This window comes from Rhinatrema bivittatum, chromosome 1 (genome assembly GCF_901001135.1).
Source record: "Rhinatrema bivittatum chromosome 1, aRhiBiv1.1, whole genome shotgun sequence".
NCBI lineage: Eukaryota > Metazoa > Chordata > Amphibia > Gymnophiona > Rhinatrematidae > Rhinatrema > Rhinatrema bivittatum.
Window position 1 is genome coordinate 128,452,416 of NC_042615.1, and position 25,879 is coordinate 128,478,294.

General features: G+C 44.7%; 1 protein-coding gene across 1 annotated transcript in view; it reads right to left on the minus strand.

Annotated features, from left to right (window-relative positions):
- Positions 1 to 25,879, minus strand: part of MICU3 (mitochondrial calcium uptake family member 3) — a 378,395-nt gene that overhangs the window by 141,238 nt on the left and 211,278 nt on the right. The window contains exons 7-9 of the mRNA XM_029587156.1: positions 11,628 to 11,691; positions 6,495 to 6,502; positions 2,569 to 2,607 (exon numbers count right to left, since the gene is read on the minus strand). Coding sequence (XP_029443016.1) covers positions 2,569 to 2,607; positions 6,495 to 6,502; positions 11,628 to 11,691 — 111 coding nt within the window. The remainder of the gene's footprint in view (positions 1 to 2,568; positions 2,608 to 6,494; positions 6,503 to 11,627; positions 11,692 to 25,879) is intronic.

The following is a 25,879-nucleotide window of genomic DNA, read 5'->3' on the forward strand; positions in this document are numbered from 1 at the left end:
GTATGGACGACCCATGCCAATGGCAACCCCTCCGTATGTGCTCCACTGTCTCAATGATGCACTTGGGTGCAGCAGCGCTTACCATGCTCAAACGAGGGAAACAATGCAGACTGTATTGCCCTATGTTGCTTGGAGGCATCCTTTGACAGCGGTGCCTTCATGGTGTCCCTGGTGCTTGCTGACATCAACGGTGAACCGAGACGCCTACACAACCAACAGCGAGGACACCTATGGCGCTCAACAAAATGGAAGGTGCCCTTGACAATCATCAATATGCCTAGCACGTGATAACCATGGCATGCGATAGCAACCATGGTGCTTAATAGCATCCAGGTGCTTGTAGTGAACATGGCGCTCTATACGCATGATAGGCGAACAGTGGTATCACTGGCAGCCATGACAGCTGATGGAATCCAAGATGCCCATGCCACTTGATGGCATTCATGGCACCTGATGGTGTCCATGGCACACCATGTTGAGGTGTTTGATGGCATCCCTGGTTCTCAATGGCAGTGAGTGCAATCGTGATGCTAGACAGTGTCGAGGGCCTCCATGGTGCTCCCAGGCATCCATGGGATTCGATGGTACATGGCGCTCAATGGCATCTATGGTGCCCCATGGCATCAAAGGTGACAATGGCACCCCAGTACTCCATGGCACCCCTCTAAACCATGCAGATGATGCTCGTTTTCCCCTCTGATGGCGCTGTGCAGTATCTGTGGTGCTCGCCAGTACTCATAGTTCTTGATCTGAAGGCATCGAAAGTCGCCATGGTACTCGACCCAAAGGCCTGATAGTATCCATTGATGGTGCCCATGGTGCTCGTTTGCCTCTGTGGTATTGAGGGCTTGATGGCCGGGATGTCAAGGAGCTCAAAAGCACAGATGCCGCTCAATGGCATTGCTAGCTTCGGCAGTGGCACAGTACTTGATAGTGCCCGTGGTTCTCACTGGCATCGTTGGTACCCGTGGCTCCGGAAGGCACCCATAGTGCACATGGCAGCTGCTATGTCATGATGCTCGACAGCACTGAGAGTGTTAGTGGGGCTCACAGTGTCCAATAGTGTTGTGGTGCTCGATGGCCCAAAAAGCGCCCACAGCGCATGAAGGCCTCCATGATGCTCCCGGCATATGATGGGTTCCATGATGCTCAATTGCATTGATGGCACTGCCAGCGCACGATGGCCTCCTTGACACTCGATTGAATTGCTGGCACCACTGGCGCACAATGGCATCCATGGCCCTTGATCCAGTACTCCAAATGGCATCTATGGCGCCCGACAGCCTCATGGTATCCATTGCCCTCAATAGCATCCATGGCTCTCAATGTCAACGAGGGCATCCATGGCACTCCTTGGCTTATCCCAAGATCAGTGGCAATTGCTGCGCTCCTGGGGCCATAGGTGCTCTGGCAAACATGTGCGCGGACAACTGATTCTGGGCATGGCACAGATGGTGCATCTGCGAAGCTGATCACCCAGCCTCATGCTCATCCTCTCTCTGAAGGAGATGCATTGCCAGATCAATCTGACATGCTGGAGAAGAGGCACCAACCATGGAAAGTAACTCCCCAAAGTGTGGGGAGGCTGAGCTCTCCTCCACTTGGGAACATCTGGTCCCAAATTCCTCCACGGTCTGAGCCTCCGTCGATGCCCAGTGGTTGAACAGAATTTCCTGAAACTTCTGCCTGGGTAGGAACTTAGGCAAATCCCCAAGCCAGAGGCCAACATGGACCACACACAGATTGCACACTGACAGTCCGAACAGGCATATGACATAGGCAAAAACAGATGAGATAAGGAGAGGACACAGGAATATGTTGCAGAAACAGCATTATTTATTAAGGAAAAATCCTCTGTCGGCCACATAGTGCACTAGGCCCACCATGTGGCCAACAGAGAGGTGCTAGGAAGAGACAGAAATTAAATTAGACCTAAACTACTGCAAGGGAAGTGGGAGAAAATAAAAAACAACAAGACTCTGCCTGAAAAAACAGCTGCTTAGAGCTCCAGAACTGTCACAGCCTTAGCTATGAGGAGAGCAAAGCTGAATCTGTGACCACAGGGATTTGCGGAAAAAGAAAGACTGAGGGACTCTGCCTGAAAGGCAGGGAGGGGGCTGCAGCTGCACATGCTCTGTAGAACATGCTGAAAGCTCTAGAATCTTTGAGAACAAAGTTCTGTGCCAGGCTCCATCGGACAATGTCATCCATGTATGAGGACTGCCATCTTGCTTGTCCTCGGAGAAATCATTTTTACCAAGCTTAAAAAAGCCTTTATCCTATTCTTGTCCTATGCATTCACAGAATAAACAAACAATCTAAGCAAGACACACTAAGGGTCCAATATGCTAAACATTTTTCCATAGACACAAAATGGGTGAAAACGTTTAGTACATAGGTCCCAAAATCTGGGCCCATGTGCAAAAGAAAAGTTCACTTGCAAAGCAACAGATTTAGTGGCAAAATGCATACACAAGTTAACTTAATACGGTAGTTAGTGGTCAATTGAGAGAAAAAAATTACAGGTGACAACAACAGACATTAAACAAACACATTGTAAGTACATACACCGTTAGTAGATGCAAGGTATCCATATAGCTGAAGACGCTTACATACAGCAAAAAGGGCCAGATGAAGAATCACATTTCAGAATGTCATGAATAGGAGAATAAAAAGAAAGACAACAGAATAGGTTAGGACATACTTGTCTTTACATATACTTGGATTATAGAAATACAATAGTTCAGAATGGATCTATCATAATCAAAATCACAGAGCATTTATATCTGATATTAAAATGCATGGGACCAGTTTCTGAGCGGTTCTGCTCATTCTGTTTATGCCTGCAAAATGTTACATGACTGTGGTGTTACTACACTTAAATATATAGAATGATTTAGCTTAGTCCAGTGTTTCCCAACCTTTTAAAGCCAAGACACACCTACATTAGTAAAAATATTGTGTGGCACACCAGTCTCCATTGGGCAGGCAATGCAGACATGGAAAAGATTCACATGGCCAAAAGAAGAGCTATGGAAACAATGAAAGTTCAAATTTTAAAACAAAGGAAGAGATACACATGAACTCATCACAATGGGCCAGTACCAGTACAGCAGAAGAGTGTTATGTGGGCAGCTGGCTCAGTTCATTACCTTTGTTGCACCAACACTCAGTGAGCTACATCCAGTGCTTGGTGCACAAACTCCCTATCTTGCTCAGCTGGGGATAAGACAGAGGCTGGATTGACTCAAAGGAGAACATTCAGGAAGAGGAAGTGGTGCTGTGCGCAATGTGTGTTGCACAAAGCAGAGCCAAGCTATCCATGCCCTGCATGCTGCCTTTTTATTACCACACTCCAAGGTTGATGCTGTAGCTAGGAAGAAGAGAAATGCATAAATTACACTTGTTCTCAGAAAGGAATGCCTATATGTTTAAGAGCCAAGGTACCCAAGTGCTGGTTTGAATCTGAGCATCAGGCAGTGGTGACTTTTCTGTGGCACACCTGATCAAGTCTGAAGGCTCACTAATGTGCCATGGCACACTGGTTGGGAAACACTGGCTTAGTCCAATAAAAAGGTAACATCTGTCATTTATTTGCTGATCTTTATTTCTATGCAGTTATTTGATGGATTTTTAGTAAAGAAGATTTAATGTATTTTGTTTCTTATTCAAAATTCTCAGTAAATATGCATAAAGTTTGTTTTTGAAAAATATCAGTGGAATCCTGAACACTAGCACTTATTTCTTAACATCAAATATTATAAACATGAGCATATGCATTTCACCTGCATTCACTAAAACATTTTAGTCAAGCTGGCCCTATTATATCAAGCAAAGGAGAAATTACTAGTGATGTGCATTTGTTTTTGCCGAATTGGAAAATTTCAATTAAATTGATCAATTCGGCATGTTTTGGGGGGCCCGAAAAATGATCGGGATTTTCCCGTTTTTTCATGAAACTTCGTTTTTCGAGTTAGCGCGCGCTAACAAAAAACTAACAAAAAGTAACAAAATCTAACGGTTTTTGTTAGCGCGCGCTAACTCGAAAAACGAAGTTTCATGAAAAAAAACCTGAACTGCAAAAAAATGACATTTCCTGCGGCGGCTGAAAAACGAAGAACGAAATGAACAGAAAAAACGATTCACATCTCTGGAAATGATTACTTACCAGATAATTTCCTTTCCTCTAATAAGGGCAGGCCAGTCCCCACCAGTGGGTTATGCATCTCTGCCAGCAGATGGAGACAGAATAAGAAGCTGACATCACAAATATTTAGTCCTGTCCCAACATCAGCCCACTAGTATCCTCTGGAAAAGCCAAACTGATTAAACATGATTAAACATGAAAATGATTATTAATAATCAACCACTCATGCTTCCAACTAATAGGGAACATTGAGCCTAGCCAAAAGAATAAACTTATTTACTAAACTGAAGGGCTGGTTAAGCCACTTACCAGTCTTCACCAAATAGCAGAAAAAACACTCTGCAATGTCTGCACCAAAAAAGGTAAACCAGAGGTAAAAATGCAGTAGCCAAGGGCAGATCAGGGATTGGCCTGCCCTCATTAGAGAAAAGGAAATTATCAGGTAAGTAGTAATTTCTCCTTCCTCTGCATTCAGACAGGCCAATTCCCACCAATGGGTTGTACCAAAGCTACACTCGAATAGGGTGGGAGGCCGCCTGCAGTCCAGTCAACACCACCCACATGAACGTGGCATCCTCCCGAGCCCGAACATTCAAACAGTAATGTTTGGAAAAGGTGTGCAATAAGGACCATGTCATCGCTAGGCAAATCTCAACAGGTGACAATAAAGAAGTTCCGCCCTTGATACCACCTGAGTCCTCATGGAATGCAGTCTAATCTGTTTTGGCAAAGGAATTTCTGAGCACAAACAAGCGATTAGGCATCCGGACAGATTTAGTAACCTCTAAGTACAGAAGCAAATGTCACTTGATGTCCAAGGAACGCAAAAGACTATACTTACTTTCATCTCTGTCCCTGTCCAAGGAAGGCAGGGAAATGGACTAATTCAAATGAAACCTTAAAACCACCTTTGTAAAAAATGAGAGCACAGTCTAAAGCTGTACCGCTCCTGAAGTCATACACAGAAAAGGCTTACAGCAAAAAAGGGCCTGCAATTCAGAAACCCAATATGCAGAACAGATTGCCACTAGGAAAACTGTCTTCAAAGTAAGCAGCCACAATGGAAGACTAAGCAGCAGCCCAAGATCGAATCTGCCAAGACCAGATTAAGGTCCCACAGAGGCACCAGAAGCCGCAAAAAAGGACAAAGATGCTTAACTCCCTTCAAAAACTGGGACACACTGGGATAGGAAGACAAAGGCCCAGCATTAACTCGGCCCTATAACAAATGAGGGCTGCCACCTGAACTTTCAAGGTGTAAAGGCCAATCCTTTAAACAATCCATCCTGTAAGAATTCCAAAATTAAGGGAATATCCACCTTGAAAGGCCAAGAACCTTGCTCAGTACACCAGTCCTCGAAAAATTCTCCAAACTCCCACATAGCCAGTGACGTAGAAAATTTCCGGGCCCAAAGCAAAGTGGAAATCATGGCAGACGAATAACCACATTTTAACAACCTAATCCTCTCAATGACCAAACCGTAACACAAAATCAACCAGGACTGCCATATAGAATGGGACCCTGCCACAACAGAACCTTCTGAGGTGGTAGCCTGAGGGGACTGCCCACCAGCAGACTCTGCAGATCGGCATACCCTGTCCTCCGGGGCTAACCTGGAGTCACCAAAAGGACAGTGTCAGCTTGACTCACAATCTTCCGAAAGATCCTGCCTATCAGAGACCAGGGCAGGAAGGCATACAGCCGGCTGCCACTCAGCTACACCTGAGCGAGGGCATTGATGCCCTGCGCTTTCGGGTCTCATCCGCGACTGGAAAACTGCAGAACTTTTGTGTTGTCAGAAGTCGCAGCAAGCATAGGTACGAGTGGCAGCCGGCGCTCCACAATGAGCTGAAAGGTTTCCTGCTACTTACCACTCTCCTGAGTCCAAGTTCCTCTTACTGAGAAAGTTGGATCTGACATTGTCCTTTTCGGCAATGTGAGAGGCAGATATGCCAAGCAGATGTTGCTCCGCCCATACCATGAGTGCATCTATCTTCTCTGAGACCTGTTGACTCTTGGTTCCACTCTTATGCTTAGAGTGGAGTTGAAGAGTAGCCTAGTGGTTAGACCAGTGGGCTATGACCCAAGGGAAACCAGCATTCAAATCCTACTGTCATGACTTTGGGTAAGTCACTTTACCCTCCTTTGCTGTAGGTACAAAATTAGATTATAGGGAAAAACCTATAGTACCTGAATGTAATCCACTTTGATGTACACTTTAAAGTGTCAAAAAGCGTAATATAAAAACCTAAATAAATAATGTAGGCCACCGTCACCATTGTTGAACATTATCCGGACTGCCCAAGCCTCTAGACGCTCTGCGAACTGCAAGCACACTAGAGGAACCACCTGAGCTTCCAATTTGTTGATTTTCCACTGCTGCTCATGGGCGTTCCAAGGACCTTGCACCATCAACTCCTGACAGTGAGCCCCCAATCCAGAAAGCTTGCATCTGTTGAAAGCACTAACCAATCTGGTGTATCCAAGGAAACTTTCTTCCTAAGATGATCCACCTACAACCACCACTGCAACTGGGTATTCACCTCCAATAGCAAGAGAAGTCTCACCATGTAGTCCTACGACTGCAGGCTCAAGCGGGAATGTAATGCACGTTGAAGAAGTTACATATGAGCTCTTGCCAGGGAACTACTTCCAATGTGGTCGCCATCAAATCCAGAACCCGTAAAAAAGACCATACTGTCAGGCAAGCAACGCTTATCAGGGCGTGAACTTGAACAATCAACTTTTGAATTTGACTCTCATCAGAAATACTCTGCCCTGCTTCATACTGAAGCGAACACCAAGATAATCCAGCAGCTGAGAGGACTGTAAGTTACTTTTGGCCCGGTTTACCACCCAGCCTATCTGCTGTAGCAATGAGACTAAACTGCAAGAAGCCCAGAGACTTTCTTCCACGCTCTTGGCTCAAATCAACCAGTCATCCAGATACAGGTGCACCAGAATGCCATCCTTGTGTAAGAACACTACTACCACCACCATGACCTTGGAGAAGGTCCTGGGTGCAGTGGCCAGCCTGAAAGACAAGACAGGAAACTGGTAATGGCATCCCAAAATGGCAAACCATGAAAATTGTTGATGTTCCTGGCAAATGGGAATATGCAGATATGCCTCCGTCAGATCCAGATATTCCCCTGATTGTACTGCCATTATGACACAGCATAGTTTCCATTCAGAAACGAGTGACCCACAAATGACGACCGACTCCTTTGAGATCCAGAATGGTTCGAAAGGACCCCCTCTTTCTAGGGTACGAGAAAATAGATGGAAAAGCGGCCTGTATTTTGCTATGATTTGGGAAAAGGAAGCACAGCCCTCAGGGCTATTAGCCTTCTCAATATAGTATGCACTGCTACCCTTTTCTGAGAGGAGTTGCATAGAGATATCATAAAGGCATCTGGAGGAATGCAAAAAATCTCTAGAGCATAGCCATCCTGAATCACTTAGAGGACCCAACGATCCGATGTAATCTGGACCCACCTGTGTTAAAAGTGAGATAGGCATCCACCTCTCTCCTGCACCAACTGGTGAGCCCGCAAATCTTCATTGAGAAAATCGAGAGGCTCCACTCCTGGAGCCCGCACTTAACCGAAGCGTTCTGAACGAAAGGACTGAGACCTGAAACGTTCTCCTATAAGGCCGAAATTGCCTATAGTCATGAGAGCGGCCACTTGCCCAAAAGGGCTGAGAGGCCGGCTTCTTATCCTCCAGCAATCGAGGGATCTGGGCATACCTCCATCTGTTTGCTATCTTTTCTAACTCACTGCCCAAACAAAAGAGAACCCTTGAAGTGCAGTTTGGAAAGACTGGACTTAGAAATAATCTTGGCTGACCAATTACGCAGCCACAGCTGCCATCTAGCCGCTATCATGGAAGCAACACCTCTGGAGGCTGTGCGAACCAGGACACATCCTGCATCAGCCAAGAAGGTAGCCCCCGGTTGTATCACCAAAATAAGCCACCAAGGCACAACAAGAAGCAATCTGTCAATTCATTCACCACAGCCTCAAAGGCTTGCTTAAGGATAGCCTCAATCCTCCTATCCTGAGCATCTTTAGGGCTGTCTCTTCCCTCCTTCACCTGGGATGGTGGTTTTACTTACTGACAGAACATACCAACGCATCCATCTTTGGAAAACGCAACTGCTCTCTAGCCTGTGGATCCAAGAGATATATATCCACCAAGGCACACTCCCCTTTAAAGGTTTGCCTCTGGTGCACTCCCTAATCCATTCAAAGTCAATCAACTCTTGAGTTGCATCAAGGAGGGGAAAAGAAACATGAAGCCTTGCGTAGAGTGACCAATATGGGGGGTTCTCCTTCTGCACACCTGAAGAGTTACTCCCAGCCACTCTAAGAGTATTCAGAGTCTGAGAAATCAGACCCGGCAAACTCATCTCTATGAAAGAAATAATAAGAAGAGCTCTATGTTGCTCATAAATCCAAGAGAATCTCCCCTTCCTTTCAGAGGGGAGCAACCCCAAATCATCCTCAGTGTCATCTTGATCCACATCAACTTAAGCACCATCAGAATATGCAGCGCCACGGAGTTTGCCCGTGGTGGTAGACACAGGGGAAACTTCAAACATGCGATCCTGATTTTAGAGGTATTGCCGACTCAGAAGGATGCTCCTGTAGAAAGGTCTCTAATCCCTGGAAAAATTCCACCCAGGAAAAGGAGGATGGCTCCATACCAGGCCCACAGGCCTGAAGCTGACATCCTGAGTGCGAGTCTCCCCTGAATATGGACTCAGCCAGCGGATCAACCAAAGAAGGGGACACCCTTGTCGTGTTGCCTTCGACCCACTCTCCTCAGACCGAGGGGATGGATCAGCTTAGATAAAATCAGAAGGAGGCAAACCTCCTCAAGCAGCTAGGCAGCACTGATACAGTTATGTGCTTAGTAAAAACGCAAAAAAACGAGCTGAAATATGCGCACAGCAAACATACAGGAGCACGCGCGCAAAACGCGCTTAAGTACATGCACAAAGATATGCACAAAAGTATGCGGCAACAACAGGGGACACGGATTTAGGCACACAAGAGGGTGCGCAGGCACGCGCCATTGTCACACAAAAATGCATGAAGGAATCGCTGTGCCCTACCATGAAGTCTGGGAAGGAAGCCTAAGAGCGGGACCTAGCCAAAAGGCTAATTATCCAGCCGTGCCTGAGCTGCCTCCACACCTCACAAAACTCCCCAGAGACGTGAGCGGTAGGCATCAAACGCCAAGGAGAAGGACCCGGTAGAAAGTAGCCTCACTAAAATGCTTCTGTTTTGATTCTTCCTCGCTTTTTATTTATTTATTTATTTATTTATTTATTTATTTATTTATTTTATGTTAAATAAAAACTTTTACCTGTGCTCAGCCCTCCCTGGCTGAAAGCAAGAATGGGTTCCTGGTTATGGGGGGAGAGGGTGAAAGCCTTCACTGCTGAGCCTCTCTCAGCCTGCAACCACTAATTTAATTTTTAAGTCCACGCCAGAACAAGGCTACCGGACTGAAGCCTCTCAAGTGAGGAAGGAACCCAACAATATCACCTCAGGAGGCAAACAGTGCTACACAAGCATCTCAGTCGTTCTTCTATTTTCTTCTACTTCTCTTTTTTTTTTTTTTTACAGACAATCCCCAGTAGGGAATACATGTCCACCATCTGCTGGAGACGGAGAATACAAGTGGGCTGATTTTGGTGAGGAGTATGCAGCCGTGACGCCAGCTTCTTACTCCGTCTCCATCTGCTGGAGGAGGTGGATAACGCATTGAGGGGACTGGCCTGCCTGAATGCAGAAGAAGTGAAATATTTATATGTGATGAAATATGTTGATGTAGTATCCAAAATGTTCTTTAACAATTGGAAAATATGTGTACAATCAATATCCAGAAAACCTAAAAGCAGAGTAAACAAAAATAAAAAATATAAACCTGAGTGATCAGACAATGATCTTAACTAATTGTCACTTATCAAAAATGAAATGAAAAACGCCAAATTCAAAAGCTGTAGCTTCAAGCACAGACGTGTACGATGTTCATTCCTGACTAGTTCTACGTTTTTCCCACTCTGGATCTTGCTGGTGACATTTCCTCACGTCGCAAATGGATGAATGGGCATGTAATTACCCCAAGCTGAAAAAAGCAAAGGTGTTAATGGCGGCATACAAATAGTTATTTTTTGTGATTAATATCAGTTTTGGCCAACTTTGCACAACAATGGAGGAACATACCATTTCACAAAAATATTAGCTCCTCTCCCTATTTTTAATTTGTTTCGTATGATGATGAGCTTGTCCATTGTTGTGCAATGTAAGCAAAAATTATATTATCATATAAAAATATCTATTTGGTTTGCAACTGTTAATGTCTTCTTTTCAACTTAGAATATTGAGATGGCTGATGAAACGTGGAATATGATAAGAATGAACATCGTAGATTCTGTGCTTGAAGCCACAGCTTTTGGATTTGGCATTTTTCATTTCATCCTTGATAAGTGACAATTGACGGAGAGAAAGGGCACTGTGTGAATCCTTGGGATAAATATTATTTTTTATTTTAGTTTTCTCATTTTTGTGGTTTTGGAAATATGGATTGAATAGAAAGACTTTACATTTTTAAAGATGTTTCCACATTTTTATATGTTCAAATAAAGAACTTTCTGGGCTTGATATGATTATAGCGAGGCCAGCTTGACTAAAATGTTACAGGTGAAATGTATATGATGTTGCCTATAATATTTGATGTTAAGAAATATGTGAGAGTGTTGAGGGTTCTGCTGAGTTCTTTTTTTTAATGTGTTTGTATCTCAAAATGTTTTTCTAGCCATCATTGATTCATTGAGATGTAAAGTTCTTTAGGTTATCCTATATGACTTATCTTATTATCCATCTTTTACTAGCAAACACAAATTTCATTATGATTCACATTTTTTAGAGGACATTTACTGAACTAATAAATTCTTATTTATTAGAATTTGCTCACCACCTTAAACTTACACAAAAGCTTAGCATTTGTAATGTCTAAATAATTAGCAAAGAAATAAACACCACAAACTGTACAAGCCAGCACATAAATATAACAGAAAATATACGGTTTGTGCGTCTAAATATTGTGGTCTGCCACAAACTCTGTCCATCTAATTTGGCATACCAGCTAATCAGTGTGCTCTATTCATGTCAGGTAGTAAGCCCCAGACTAAGCAACTGGCTCTCCAGTACACCACTGACTGTGTAAGACAGGTCTTCAATTTCAGGTCTCATTTCAAAAATATTTTCAAAACATCTTCTCCAACTCCTCAATTGCTTTTATAGGAATATGTGCATATATAACTTTTGTTTATAAAAGAAAAACTATCATCTGAGCTCAGTTCTCACTGTATGTACAACTAAAAATAATTGTCTACGCATTATGAAAACTACTTGAAAACCAAAATAAATGACAATGTGAACATAACTTCCTTACCAGCTGTGCAACATTTTTCTTCCTCACCCTTTCTTTTCTTTTTCTCATTTTTCTTTCTGAATATCTCCTGCAACTGAAAAATACAATTATATTTTCTAAATACAGCAATACAAAACATATCTGAAACCTGTCTAGTTACAACAAACTAATCCACTGGTTGCTGTGCACTTGCATTCAGCAACTGCCCATACTCTGTTTTATGGGAATGTAATCAAACAAGATGATTTTAACCATTCTGTACCTAAGAGAAATGTGTTCTGGTATGCGGGCCATTCTGTTTGTGTGTTTTGGGCCTAAAAAACATGCATTCTCAGGAACATAAGGTTCTATCATCTTTTTCTTTCTTTAAATATATGTATTACAAAGATATTTTATCTTAAAAAAAACAACAACTATGCATGTTAGAAAAATACAAAGTTTAGACATTTCTTAAAACTGAAAATTCATGCAAGTTAGAGCTTTAAACCAAAAAGACTCCTTTTCTTGGAATAACTGTATTCTGTTATTCCAAGATTTGTTTTAGAACATAATGAAGTGAGAAATTAGGAGAAAAAGCATATACTTTGCTGTGTGAAGTTTTTCAAAGGCATAAGAGTAAAAATAACTTAATGTAAGTATTACTAACATAGCGCTATGGAGGAGTAAGCTAGCGATTAGAGCAGCTGGCTTTGAACCAGGGAGACCAGGGCTCAAATCACACTGCTGCTCCTTGAGACCTTGGGCAAATCCCTTTACCTTCCATTGCCTCAGATACAAACAGGCAGATGTAGTATGGTTTGCTGACTGCAGCGCATGGCTCAATGTGAGGCTGGACACGTGGCCATAACCCCTGATGCAAAACGTGGGTTAGTGTGTCCAAAACGTGTGCCTAACTGCCTGCACACATAATAGTGCTTATTAGATGTAAATTCATGTTGATGAGCGCCATTATGTATTAAGTGCCCGACTCTTCAATATTGATTTATTCACGCTTTCACTTACTGCTGATTGGTCCCTTCACTATCACATGTCAATGAAAGGACCAATAACCTTTTCAGAAGGCTGTCCTGAAAGGGGACTGGTCCTTTTCACTGACAAATGTCAGTGAAAAGGACCAATCATAGGCCAGAAATTGGGGGGAGGGAGCTTAGTGCAGGTCAGAAATGGGGGGCCAACCATGTCTCCTGGCACCCGAGGTGCTAGGGATGCACATTTTTCCCTAGCGCTTCCTCTTTAGTGCGACAGGTCATTTGAATATAACATCGGGTCCCCGGGAGAGGTAGTTGGGCACTTGTTAAGAAAGCAGGCGCTCAGCGTTGAGTGCCTCCTTTCTACTTGCTGATATTGCATCAGCTTGTTAGATTGTGAGCCCTCTGGGGACAGAGTAATAACTACAGTACCTGAATGTAATCTGCTTTGAAGTGCCAAAAAGCAGAATATAAAAATCTGATAAATAAATAAAAATAATTTGCATTTGATGCTTATCCAAGCAATTAGATGCCAAAATTCCAGATTTTCCAAAGGGGAGAGCACAATACTTTTGTTTGAGAGTTTTTATTTGCCAATGCAGATGGGTAGAAATATTCAAATTCTAGGCTTGTAAAAGGCAGCAGAAAGATCCTGCATATCTAAGGTGAATATATCTAATCTTTGTGTGTTTTTAGATTGGCCCCTACACTCCAGTACATAATACATTATTAGCTTTATTACAATATAAATGAATCTCACTATTGGATCTGAAGCCTCCTGTCTCGAGCTTGCTCTCTGGCTTCTAAGCCTTTGTCTAAAGCTTGCCCTCTGGCATTCAGCCTTCTGTCCCAAGCTTGCCAGTATTAGTAACCTCTGTCTTGTTCCACTGTTTCACCCCTGACCTTGGTTCCTGCTTAAACTCCAGACCTACCAGACATCAGCCTCCAGCCTTGCATCCTGCATCTAAGTCCACTCTGGAGTCTGCCTCCAGTCCTGTGTGACTTCAGTCTACATCCCTGCAACCTGCCTCTTCAGTCTTGCCTGACTTTTGTCTACAGCCCTGCAGCTGCATCTCCAGGCCTGTTTAGCTTCACCTGAGTTTGCTCCTTTCCCCTCCGTATTCCAGTCCAGCTTTAGCCTTAGGTCTCCTCCCTTGTTTAAGTCCAGCCGGCCACCAGAATCTAAGAGCTCAACCTGTGGGGAAGGTGGCTGGTATAGGCCGAAGATACCCTAGTCTAGTCTGCCCCTGGAGTCCTGGACTGTTCCCATGGGGGTTTCCCAGCCGACTGGGTCCTCAACCTTAACAGAATGACAAGGTCATACTATCCCTGCAGCAGCAGTTACAGGACTCACCATCTGTCTGGTAAGCTCAGTATACATTTTATTCCCTGGGTTTGCAAGTGCTGCCAAGGACATACTCCACCAGGTTTTTTAGGTGTTGGGAATGTGGGTCTCAATCCAGCCATGTGGGAGTGTGAGCAATGCACTTGTGCAAATCCCACCTTTCGACAGCCTTATATGGATTGTGGAGTACATATATTGACCTGTGTTAAAATGTCCTGAGGGCTTTTTCGCCTGCAACAAGAGGCAAAAACCAAAAACTCTAAAACCTGTGCCTAGACAGACTTCTGTTAATTCTGATTTGCAACCATATAATGTTCCTAGTAGAAAGGCAGCAAAAAAGGAATGTTGAATGCCAGGAGGAAAGGTATTGGTTGTGTCAGAGAAACCTTGTTTGTTTTCTGCATTTAAAAACAGGGGAAAACTCTCACAAGAAAGTTCAGTTCTTAGAGTGCTGCCTTCTACTTCTGATTACTGGGAATGTAAAGAACGTAAATGGCCGAATCTCACTTCCCTAGGGGAGTGTTTTTTGAGCAAGGTGTTAAAAACACTTACTGGCAAATCTGTAGTCTTAAACACTTCTGTAGGAGATATGTTTCAGAAGAGTCCACAAACACAGGGGAACTACAATCAAACTGAAAGGGTAATTGCTTTATTGGAGGACCTTGATGTTTCTACTAGCAAGAAGGGACCTCTGCAGCTGGAGCTTGATTCCATACTGGCTTTAATTAAAACTCACTTATAGAACCCTCAGCCTAGCACAAGAAGTGGTTCTTAGTGTCTAGCATTGCAGAGGGGAAAAGAGTTTTATTCTGCTCCGAGAACTCCTGTTCTGACTACCCCTAAGAATAACTCTGCACTGAAAGTGGAGGAAAAGAAGCATCACACAGGAAAACAATCAGTTTCAAAAGCACCTGCTTTATTAACCTCTCCTTGTGTTCCACCAAGCTAACTGTTGATTCCCCCAGACTGATGGACACTCCTGCTACTGCTTGTCTCCTGTACTGACCTCTGCATCGCCTGACTACGCTACTGCTTGACTCCTGGTACTGACCTCTGCTTTGCTTGACTACGTTACCGCCCGTCTCCTGCTTTGACTCTTGCCTTGCCTGACCATCCCTCGGCTGTCTTCTGGAATTGACCTACGCTTGCCTTGCCACTCTTCTTGCCTGCCGCCTGCCCGGAATTCAGCCTGTTCGACGATGCTCCACTCGTCTCCTTTCTGGACTTGGCTCTCCAGGCTTCAGCCTGTTCTTACTCAGGCGACTCCTGCCTTCCTCCGTACTCCTTGGTGCCCGGGTCTCCGCCTCGTCCAGATCAGACTACCAGTTCCTACCACTGCTGCTGGTCCCTGGCTGACCTTCTTGTCGTTCCAGAGAAGACCTCGGACGGAGGCCCACCTAAGTCCAGCCGGTCCCGGTACCCAAGGGCTCAACCTACGGGGAATGAGGGCTGGTATTGGCGAAGCTCCAGCCGGCCTCTGTCAGTCAGCCAGCTCCGCCTACCGATGGTGGGGACCCGTAGGACTTGCCCTGCGGGTAGCGTCAACTCCACCTCTGTCCAAGGGTCCTTCCTCCTGCGCAACATGAAGACTGGAGGGTGGTTAATGTAACCCCAATATTTAAAAAGGGCTCCAGGGGTGATCCGGGAAACTACAGACCAGTTAGCCTGACTTCAGTGCCAGGAAAAATAGTGGAAAGTATTCTAAACATCAAAATCACAGAACATATAGAAAGACATGGTTTAATGGAACAAAGTCAGCATGGCTTTACCCAAGGCAAGTCTTGCCTCACAAATCTGCTTCACATTTTGAAGGGGGTTAATAAATAGATGTAGTGAAGGGGGTTAATAAATCTGCTTCACATTTTGAAGGGGGTTAATAAATAGATGTAGTGAAGGGGGTTAATAAATAGATGTAGTGTATTTGGATTTTCAGAAGGCATTTGACAAAGTTCCTCAGGAGAGGCTTCTAGGAAAAGTAAAAAGTCATGGAATAGGTGGTGATGTCCTTTCATAGATTACAAACTGGTTAAAAGACAGGAAACAGAGAGTAGGATTAAAAGGACAATTTTCTCAGTGGAAGGGCATGGGTAGTGGAGTGCCTCAGGGATCTGTACTGGGAACGTACTTTTCAATATATTTATAAATGATCTGGAAAGGAATATGATGAGTGAGGTAATCAAATTTGCAGATGGTACAAAATTATTCAGAGTAGTTAAATCACAAGCGGAGTGTGATAAATTGCAGGAAGACCTTGTGAGACTGGAAAATTGGGCATCCAAATGGCAGATGAAATTTAATGTGGATAAGTGCAAGGTGATGCATATAGGGAAAAATAACCCATGCTATAATTAAAAAATGTTAGGTTCTATATTAGGAGCGACCACCCAGGAAAGAGATCTAGGCGTCCTACTGGTTAATACATTGAAATCGTTGGTTCAGTGTGCTGCGGCAGTCAAAAAAGCAAACAGAATGATGGGAATTATTAGAAAGGGAATGGTGAATAAAACGGAAATTGTCACAATGCCCCTGTATCGCTGCATGGTGAGACCGTACCTTGAATACTGTACAATTCTGGTCTCCGCATCTCAAAAAAGATATAGTTGCGATGGAGAAGGTATTGAGAAGGCTGACCAAAATGATAAAGGGGATGGAACAGCTCCCAGATGAGGAAAGACTAAAGAGGTTAGGACTGTTCAGCTTGGAGAAGAGACAGCTGAGGGGGGATATGATAGAGGTGTTAAAAATCATGAGAAGTCTAGAACGGGTAAATATGAATCAGTTATTTACTCTTTTGGATAATAGAAGGACTAGGGGGCACTCCATGAAGTTAGCATGTAGCACATTTAAAACTAATCAGAGAAAGTTGTTTTTCATTCAACACATGATTATACTCTGGAATTTGTTGCCAGGGGATGTGGTTAGTGAAGTTAGTATAGCTGGGTTTAAAAAAGGTTTGGATAAGTTCTTGGAGGAGAAGTCCATTACTTGCTATTAATTAAGTTGACTTAATTAAGTCTATCCTAGCATCAGTGGCATAGGATAGACTTAGTTTTTGGGTACTTGCCAGGTTCTTATGGCCTGGATTGGACACTGTTGGAAACAGGATGCTGGGCTTGATGAACTCTTGGTCTGACCCAGTATGGCATGTTCTTATGTACCTAATCACCCACACCCAGGGCCTATGGTCCGCCCAGGAAGTTGATTTGATACCATGCTTCCTGGGCAGACCATAGGCTCTGGGTATGGAGCTCATCTACATGAGCTCCCCTCCCCAAGGTGGCCGCATCCGTGGTTAGGACAATTTGGGTAGGGGATTTTGGAAAGATATTCCCAGTTCCAAATTCGAGAGAATCCGCTACCAGAACAAAGAGTCTCAGAGAGACGGAGTGACTCGGATGCAAGCCTGGAGGCCCTGCGTGGTCTGTTGCCACTGTGACCTCAGGGTCCTCTGTACATGTGCAAGTGGGCCAAGGGAGTAACATGGATGGTTGCGGCCATGTGGCCCAACAGCTTCAACATGTGCCGAGCTGAAACCTGCTGGCTCTGTTGAATCACCGCTGTTATGGACGCCAAGGTGACCACCCTGGATCTCATCAGGAAGGCTCTTGCCTGAGCCATGTCTAGCAGGGCTCTTATGAAGTTCAATCAAGGTGATGGGCTGAGATGAGACTTTTGGTAGTTGGTGACAAACCCTAGTGACTCCAACACCCGAATGGTCAAGTGCAAGGACCAATCTGCACCTGCCTGAGAAGTGCTCTTGACCAACTAATCATCCAAGTAAGGGAAAACATGCACTCCCAGCCTGCGGAGGTGAGCCCCTACCACGGCCAGACATTTTGTAAAGATACGTGGGGCCTGAATGGCAACACTCTGTACTGGAAGTGCTGTTTTCCCACCACAAATCTGAGATACTTCCTGTCACCTGGGAAGATCTCTATGTGAGTGTATGAATCATTTAAATTGAGGGAGCACAGCCAGTCCCCTTTTTGCAGGAGGGGAATCAGGGCACCCAAGGAAAACATCTTGAACTTTTATTTTTTGAGAAACTTGTTTAAGGTCCTCAGGTCTAGGATGGGAAGGAGTTCCCCTGTTCTCTTTGGAATCAAGAAGTACCAGGAGTTGAATCTCTGCCCCCTTTGCTTTGGTGGGACAGGTTTGACTGCTCTGACCATTAAGTGGTCGGAAATCTCCCTTAACAGTATTTCCTGATGCGCTACTGGCCCACAAAACGGGCATAGAGGACAATTTAGTGGGATGCCCAATAGGTTCAATTGGTACCCTTGATGGATGACGACAGAACCCACTGGTCCAAGGCCACCGAACCATAACCTGCTCACCGCCTGGGGGGGGGGGGGGGGGGGGGAGTCCAGCGCCTCAGGTACAAGTGGCTGGCTCATGCTCCCTAAGATCCAGTCAAAACACCGATCCTGGATTTGACTGGGGCACCGGCTGGGGCCTGGAAGCTCTCTGCTGCCTGGGACAGCCAGGAGAGCTCACCCACTGTGAACGGAAGTAAGGGTTGCTGAAGGGCCTCATGGTGATCCCGTAATTGGGTCACCGCGTCCCTCACTTCATCTCCAAAGAGATTCTCTCCTGTACATGGCAAGTCAGTGAGTCTTTCCTATACCTCTGGTAGAGATCTGAGGCCTACAGCCATGCCATCCTACGGGTGCCGATTCCCACTGCAGAGACTCTTGATGCCATCTTGAAAACATCGTTTTTTTGAATGAACCTCATGTTTTCCACATTCCAGGCCTGATTCACCAGTGATAAGAAGGTGTCTTGTTGCTGTTGAGGCAGCCACTTGGCCGCCTCCTGCACTTGCTTCCTGATGTCACACGAGAATTGACTCATGTAGAGCTGATAAAAAGCGATGCGGTCAATAAGCATGGCCCCTTGGAATACTTTCCGCTGAAGAGCATCCATTGCTCTGTGATCCTTCCCTGGGGCACCAAGGCATGGGTCTGAGAGCGCTTGGCCTTCTTGAGAGCAGATTCGACCACTACAGATTGGTGTGACAGCTGATGCTTGTAGAAACTGGTAGCCTATTGGTCGAAGTAAACCCCATCCACCTTCCTATTTTCAGAAGGTACTGTGAGGGGGTGTTCCCAGATCCTCAGCAGCAACTCTTTAAAGATCTTGTGTACCGGGACACAACAATCTTTTTAGAAGCCTCCATGAACTGGAGGATTTCCAGCATCTTGTGCCTGGTATCCTCCTCGGTCATCAACTGAAAAGGGATGGCCTCGGCCATTGCCAGCACAAAACCTGCAAAGGTCAAGTCCTTGGGTGGAGACCTCCTTCGTTTTTCTGGAGTAGATAGCTCTGAAGGGAGATGTCCAAGTCCTCGGATAAGGATTCTGCAGTGCTGCAGTGTCATTACCCCAGGAGTCATAAGGGGCCGCATCCTCACTGTAATCCACAGGGGATGGTGCCTTAGGTGCTCGACTTTTGTCCAGAGGCATGGATCCTGGTGGCAGTGGTGCTGGCCCCAGCAAAGCTGTGCATGGGGCTACAGGCCTCAGTGTCCCTGCTGGAGCTTCCTCGGAGGAGGAGCCAACAACATGAACCATATCAGTCGGGGGAAGCAATGGTGCCCAGCTGGGCATCAATGGCCTCCCGGAACCGACACCAACTGGGTCGGTACACACCAATGAGCACACTGATCTGTTCCAGCAGCGGTTCCATCAAGGAAAGTGCAGCAATGACACCATCGGTGCCACCAGTTCGATGCTCTGCAACACCCGCTCCACTGCCAGCTGGACTCTGTGCTCCAACTTCTCCTCAAAAGTTGCCAATGCCAAAACCGACTGGGAGGCAGGAAGGATGGCCAGATCTTCCTTGGATCCCCAAGGTGGATCATCAACTGGCACCAGGATCAGTGCAGATCATCGCGGACCCCCAGCATCGATGGAGGTTGGACACTCCTCACCATGGGATCACTTTAGGGGCATCATGGCATGAGCTGGCACCTTCCTGAGCCCAGCACCATGCATGGAAGGTGACTGGTGCCAATGCTTCTTCAGATTCCCTTGGTGCTTGGCTGGTCTTTCCTCAGTGCCAAGCTCAATGATGATGAACCAGACATCCTCGACCTGGAAGAGACTGACAGGGGCCGCTCCCTGGTGTCTCTAACCAACGGTGGCATCGGTGGAACCGATGGCCCTGTCGATGTTAATGACTCAGTGTCCATCAGTGTGGTTCCCAGGTCTATCTTGCAGATGCTGCTGATGCCTGCCGATGGCTCGGACTTCCTTGACCTGGAGAGTTTCTCCATCTTATCGAGTCGAGGGTGATGCCCCTTAGGAGTCATCTGGGCACACAAGCGGCAACTCTGGACATTGTGCGATGCCCCCAGGCAGAGGACACACACCTCATGGAGGTTTGTGATGGACATGGCTCTTGGACATTAGGGACGTTGGAAACCGGATGAGGCCATGATGAATGAAAAGAAGGGGGAAAATGAGAGACAGTGACAGTGGGCGGTCGACACCAGCAGGCACCAAGGCACCACCACCATGGGAGAAACAGAAGCGAAAATAAACTTATCGAATTGCCAAAAAATCTGACTGAGGAGTCTAAAGGGAACCGAGCGTCAATGACTGTGCAAAAAAAAAACGAAAATCATTGAAAATGTTTTCCAAAGCAATTTCTTGAAAAAAAGCCAAGAGCTCACTTAACTGCAAAGTGAAAGATCTGTGGAAAAAGAGAGACTGAAGAGGGACCCTGCGTGGACGTGTGGTTTAGGGTATGCTGGGCATGCTCAGTGTGTACAGTGAAAGTTCCAGAAACCTTGACATGTTTTCCGTGCCGGGCTCCATCCGATGAGGTCACCCATCCTGCTTGTCCTAGGAGAAACAAAGTAACTAGGACTACTGTGTTGCTGTAAGACGAAACTGTTACTTAAGGAGAGGAGCTTTAAGGAGAAGAGTGAGATTTCTGGAACTTGGATTTTGTTTTCTTTCTGCATCTACTTGAACTATCACTGTCATTGTGTTTCATCCTGAAGATTCTGCAGTAAACTATCTATTATTTGGAGCACAACTTGAGTCTGCAGAGTGGTTCATTTATGTGGAGTGTTCTCAGCCTGGTACTGGCCATGCAAGTTATCCTGCCCCCAGTTCTTAGCTCCAGAGATTTATTTCCCCACCTCGGGACAGTAATTACAATACTCCCCAAGACTGGGAAATTGACCCCCAGCGAAGGGGTGGGTTACATAGGTAAATATGTTTAGTCTTAAAATTGCATAGGAAAATTGCAACAAAACATCATTATGTTTTCTTCAACACTAGTTTCAATACAGTAGTTGTTGGATGTCATGCTTACAAATACATTTCTGCAATCAGGATCAGCATCTGAGTTTGTGCACATCCCTATTTCAGATTTAGATCAAATTCTCATAGAGTGCTTTCTTCATAGTTTTGTTGCACTTCAAAACTATATCCCTAGAAGCAGATTACTCCTCATTATTTCCTTCTTTATTATTCTTTCCAACTAAGTCATAACTTGCTGATGACTTGGGTTTCTGCACCTCCCTCTTATGTCTCTATCATATTGGTTACATGTGCTGAGAACACAATTTCCTAAGTATATACACTTTTCACACTTCTGCCTTCTTATTATTAATATCTTTTTTCAACCTAAATAGTTTCTTTTGTGCTCTCTTATTACAGACAATCTTATTTTTCAAAAACTGGTTTTAAATCCCTGATTCTTTCCTCTAATAACAATCTCTTTTACGCCACATGATGGCATCAACTGCAGATTCATTTACAATGGCAGCAGATCAACTGTATAAGCCAGGTCCTGGCCAAATACAGCATCTTGTACTTCACTCCTTCTTGAATCTCCACTTTCCACTGCCTTCATTAGAAGATCTATGGTAATGCTTAGCTGGACTTCTGTCTTCACTTCAATCCACTCTTACATTTCACATTCAGTCCTCACACAAGCCTAAATTCCCTCATACATATCCTTTAGCAATCTATTAATCTCGTCAACTACTCAATAAAGTTCCAGCAACTCTCAGATATCATCTCTCCACACCGAGTCATTTGCCTTCTTAAAAGTCTGCAAAACAAACCTGCATATCTTTTCCATACTGTCAGCACTTTTCAATTATATGTTTCAGAGTAGAGATCTGATTAGTACATCCATGTCTTTTTCAGAAGCAACACCTTTCCTCAGCATTCTTTACAAGTGCCCTACACAGGAGCAGAATTTAGTTCCCTCTCATTTCTAATTCACAAGATTCTAAATATTAGTTGCTGCTCACTCACTTTAATCTGTTCCATTTTTTCATTTAGTTAACCCTTCAGTCCCCTCCCTTGAGTTCACTAGTTTTTTTTTTTCTGAATTTAGGAGGAAAAAGCAAACAGCATCTCTGAATTCTGTCATCAACATGATTCAATCGATTTGCCAAAAGTGGTATATTCTTGGCAGCCCGTTCCTCCAAAAATATGAAATTAACCATTTAGTGCTGTCAGGTTTCCATATAGCCAGAGACTGGGCACAGATAATAAGTACTTAACAAACACAACAATAGAATCTTTTTTACTCAACGCACAATTAAACTCTGGAATTTGTTGCCAGAGAATGTGGTTCGTGCAGTTAGTGCAGTTAGTATAGCTGTGTTTAAAAAAGGATTGGATAAGTTCTTGGAGGAGAAGTCCATTACCTGCTATTAAGTTCACTTAGAGAATAGCCACTGCCATTAGCAATGGTTACATGGAATAGACTTAGTTTTTGGGTACTTGCCAGGTTCTTATGGCCTGGATTGGCCACTGTTGGAAAGAGGATGCTGGGCTTGATGGACCCTTGGTTTGACCCAGTATGGCATTTTCTTATGTTCTTATGTTCTTATCATCAGTAATTATAGACTTTACTTTTATTCCTATCTGTATGATTTTCACTTTGACTATCTTTACTTCTTACCATTTCAACCAGCTTTCCCAGATAAGCTCTTTCCAAAGTACCCTTGGGCATTTTATAGTTTTATAATTATTATAACAGAGACTTCTCAAAATGTCTGCATCTATTCTATAAGTAAGGCAAAAAAACAAAGAGACAACCTTATGCCGTGGAAAGATTTTATTAATTTATTCTAATACAGAGCCCAACTCTGGCCGAGTTTCGCCAATTAAGGCTGCATCAGGGGATGACTTCTGATGGCAAAGAAACTACATAGGTATATTCTTATGTAGTAATACTGTCAAGTCAAATTTCAGTCTTGATCATGCATACAACTCTCTCCGCTTCGTGAACTGACAGCGTATCTCGCTCAAAATTATGTTGTTTAAGAATAGGGCAAAAATAAAACCGATGTATCTTCCTTTTTTATATGAAAAACATAATCTTGTTGATGTGATGTTTGCTAGGCAGAGTGGAGACGAGCATTGGAACGCGAGTAGAAGTTGGTGTTACCGCAGAGTTTGATAGGTGTGATGCCAGAGTGGGAATCCAACAGATACATCACATCAACAAGATTATGTTTTTCATATAAAAATACAGTAGTTTTATTTTTGCCCTATTCTTAAACAACATAATTTTGAGCGAGCTACGCTGTCAGTTCGCGAAGCGGAGAGAGTTGTATGCATGATCAAGACTGAAATTTGACTTGACAGTATTACTACATAAGAATATACCTATGTAGTTTCTTTGCCATCAGAAGTCATCCCCTGATGCAGCCTTAATTGCCGAAACTCGGCCAGAGTCGGGCTCTGTATTAGAATAAATTAATAAAATCTTTCCACGGCATAAGGTTGTCGCTTTGTTTTTTTGCCTTGGCTATGTGGGACCGCCTTCCGATTTGCTTTATTGGATCTATTCTATAAGTTACAGTACATTTATTTATTGTCTGCAATGGAAATTTACAAAATTAGGAGTCAACTTTCAAAGAGCCATTTTGAGGCTGAAAATAACCAGCTAATTTTAGCTGGTTAATTTTAGCCACATTTTCAGTCAAACCTAACCTGATAGTTTTTCAATTGAAATTTTTCTAAATCTAACCAGGTGAAATTTGATTTGCTAGATTTGGGACTGCTATTTGTTCAGCTGGGGTTGCCCTCCTAAACTTAGCCAGTTAGCTCTGAAAATCTGCTCTAGCTAGCTAAGTCTTAAACCTGCCCCAGAAATGTCCCCAGCTAAACTTGACCTGTTTGTGATTTTAGGGGGAAAATTTATGTTGCGCTTCCCGGCCGCGTACGCTCCATGGCCGGGCCTGCTCACCTCTCTCAGCTGTCCATGAGCTCGGGCCTCACTGCTGCTGCCGGTCCCTCCCGTCCCTGGCGCCCTCCTCGGCACGCTCTGACTCCGGCGTCTTCGCAGGCCTCCGCGTCCAGCGTCTCCTTGGATCCGCCCCTAGGCGTCGCGGCCGACCTCCTGCCATTTAAAGGGCCAAGCATGGGAAACCTAGCCGAGTCGCACCCTGATGACATCACGACTCTGTAGTATAAAAGGCAAGGCCCGATCCCCGGAATGATGCCTTGGCAATCGGGTCGATCACATTGTGATAGCAAGTTTGCCTTTCTGTTCCTGTGCCTTGTTCCATTCTTCTGTTCCAGTGTCTTGTTCCAGTCTTCTGTTCCAGCGTCCTCTTGTTCCTTTGTCTCCCCAGGTAGTACCATTTGGACTGTCTTCTCAGTACTGACCTCTGCCTGTTTCTTTGACTACGTTTGACCATCGCCTGGATTGACCTTTGCCTGTTTCCTTGATCACGTCTGAACGCTGCCTGGAACTGACCTCTGCCTGTCCACTGACTACATCTGCACGCTGCCTGAACACTGACCACGTCTGATCAGCGCCTGGAACCTGACCTTTGCCTGATTGACTATCCACGGACTGACCACTGGTATTGACTCCTGCTTTGGCTGACTACGCTATCCTTGACTCTGGTCTTGATCCTTGCTCTCCACTCTGAGACACTGTTCTGGCCTTCTCTGGCTCCTGAGTTCCCTGACCTCCACATCGACCGTTCACCCTTGTTTGTGGTGGGCACACCTCTGAACTTTATCTCTCGGAGATCCTGCGAGGCCCACTTAAGACCAGGCGGCCCAGGTAACCAAGGGCTCAACCTGAGGGAACCCCAGGTTGCTACTGGTGAAGCCAGAGACTTCACCAGTAGCAGAAGCTACTGGTGAAGCCAGAGACTAGCCTCTGTCTCCTCCTGTGCTCCGCCTCCGGGTGGCAGGTGCTCTCTGGGTCCAACCAGGGAGCCTACCAATCCTGCACCAGGCCAAGGGTCCATCTCCTGGTGCAACAATTTAGCAAGTTCATTAGAGAAAAATTTAGAAAAATATACACTTAACCACCTAACTCCTAAGGTTAGCTGGTTAAACCTTTTGAAAATTGACCTCTTAATGCTTTCCTGTGCTATGCTCTCTACTTTTAAGTAGGAGGGCCATTTTCGAAAAACATTTATAGGAGTAAACGGCTATATAATCTGTAAACTGTGTTTTCTGTAGCTAACAGGATGAATTAGCCATAGCCTGGGTGTCATCATCTGGCAGCACAGAATGGACCTCTCTTTGCAAGCTAGTAGAGCTTTGGCTCTACTGAGCATGTGTGGGAATTCCCATTTAAACGTTGCCTATGAACCCCCTCAGTCGATTTGAAAGATAAATCTAGTTAGGTAATCAACTCTCCAGGGAGGATGGTGGGTATTTAACATGGCTAATTCATTGTTCTATTTATGGAAAACATACTTTATGGTAAGCAAATTTGCTTTTTCTGTTGATAAGCAGGGCTGAATTAGCCATAATTTGTGAGGCGTCCCAAGCTGAGGACTACAAAGGAGCATTTACTTAAAAAGCAACCTGGACCCCGCTGTGGAGAGTGGACTACACCAAAGTGCTTGTCCAAATGTACTGTCATTGTTTGATTGTTTGTCCAGCAGTAATGAACCATAAAGGTCTGTACTTATGACCAAGTTGTAGCTTTGCAGATGTCTTTGAGAAGTACATCTTATAGAT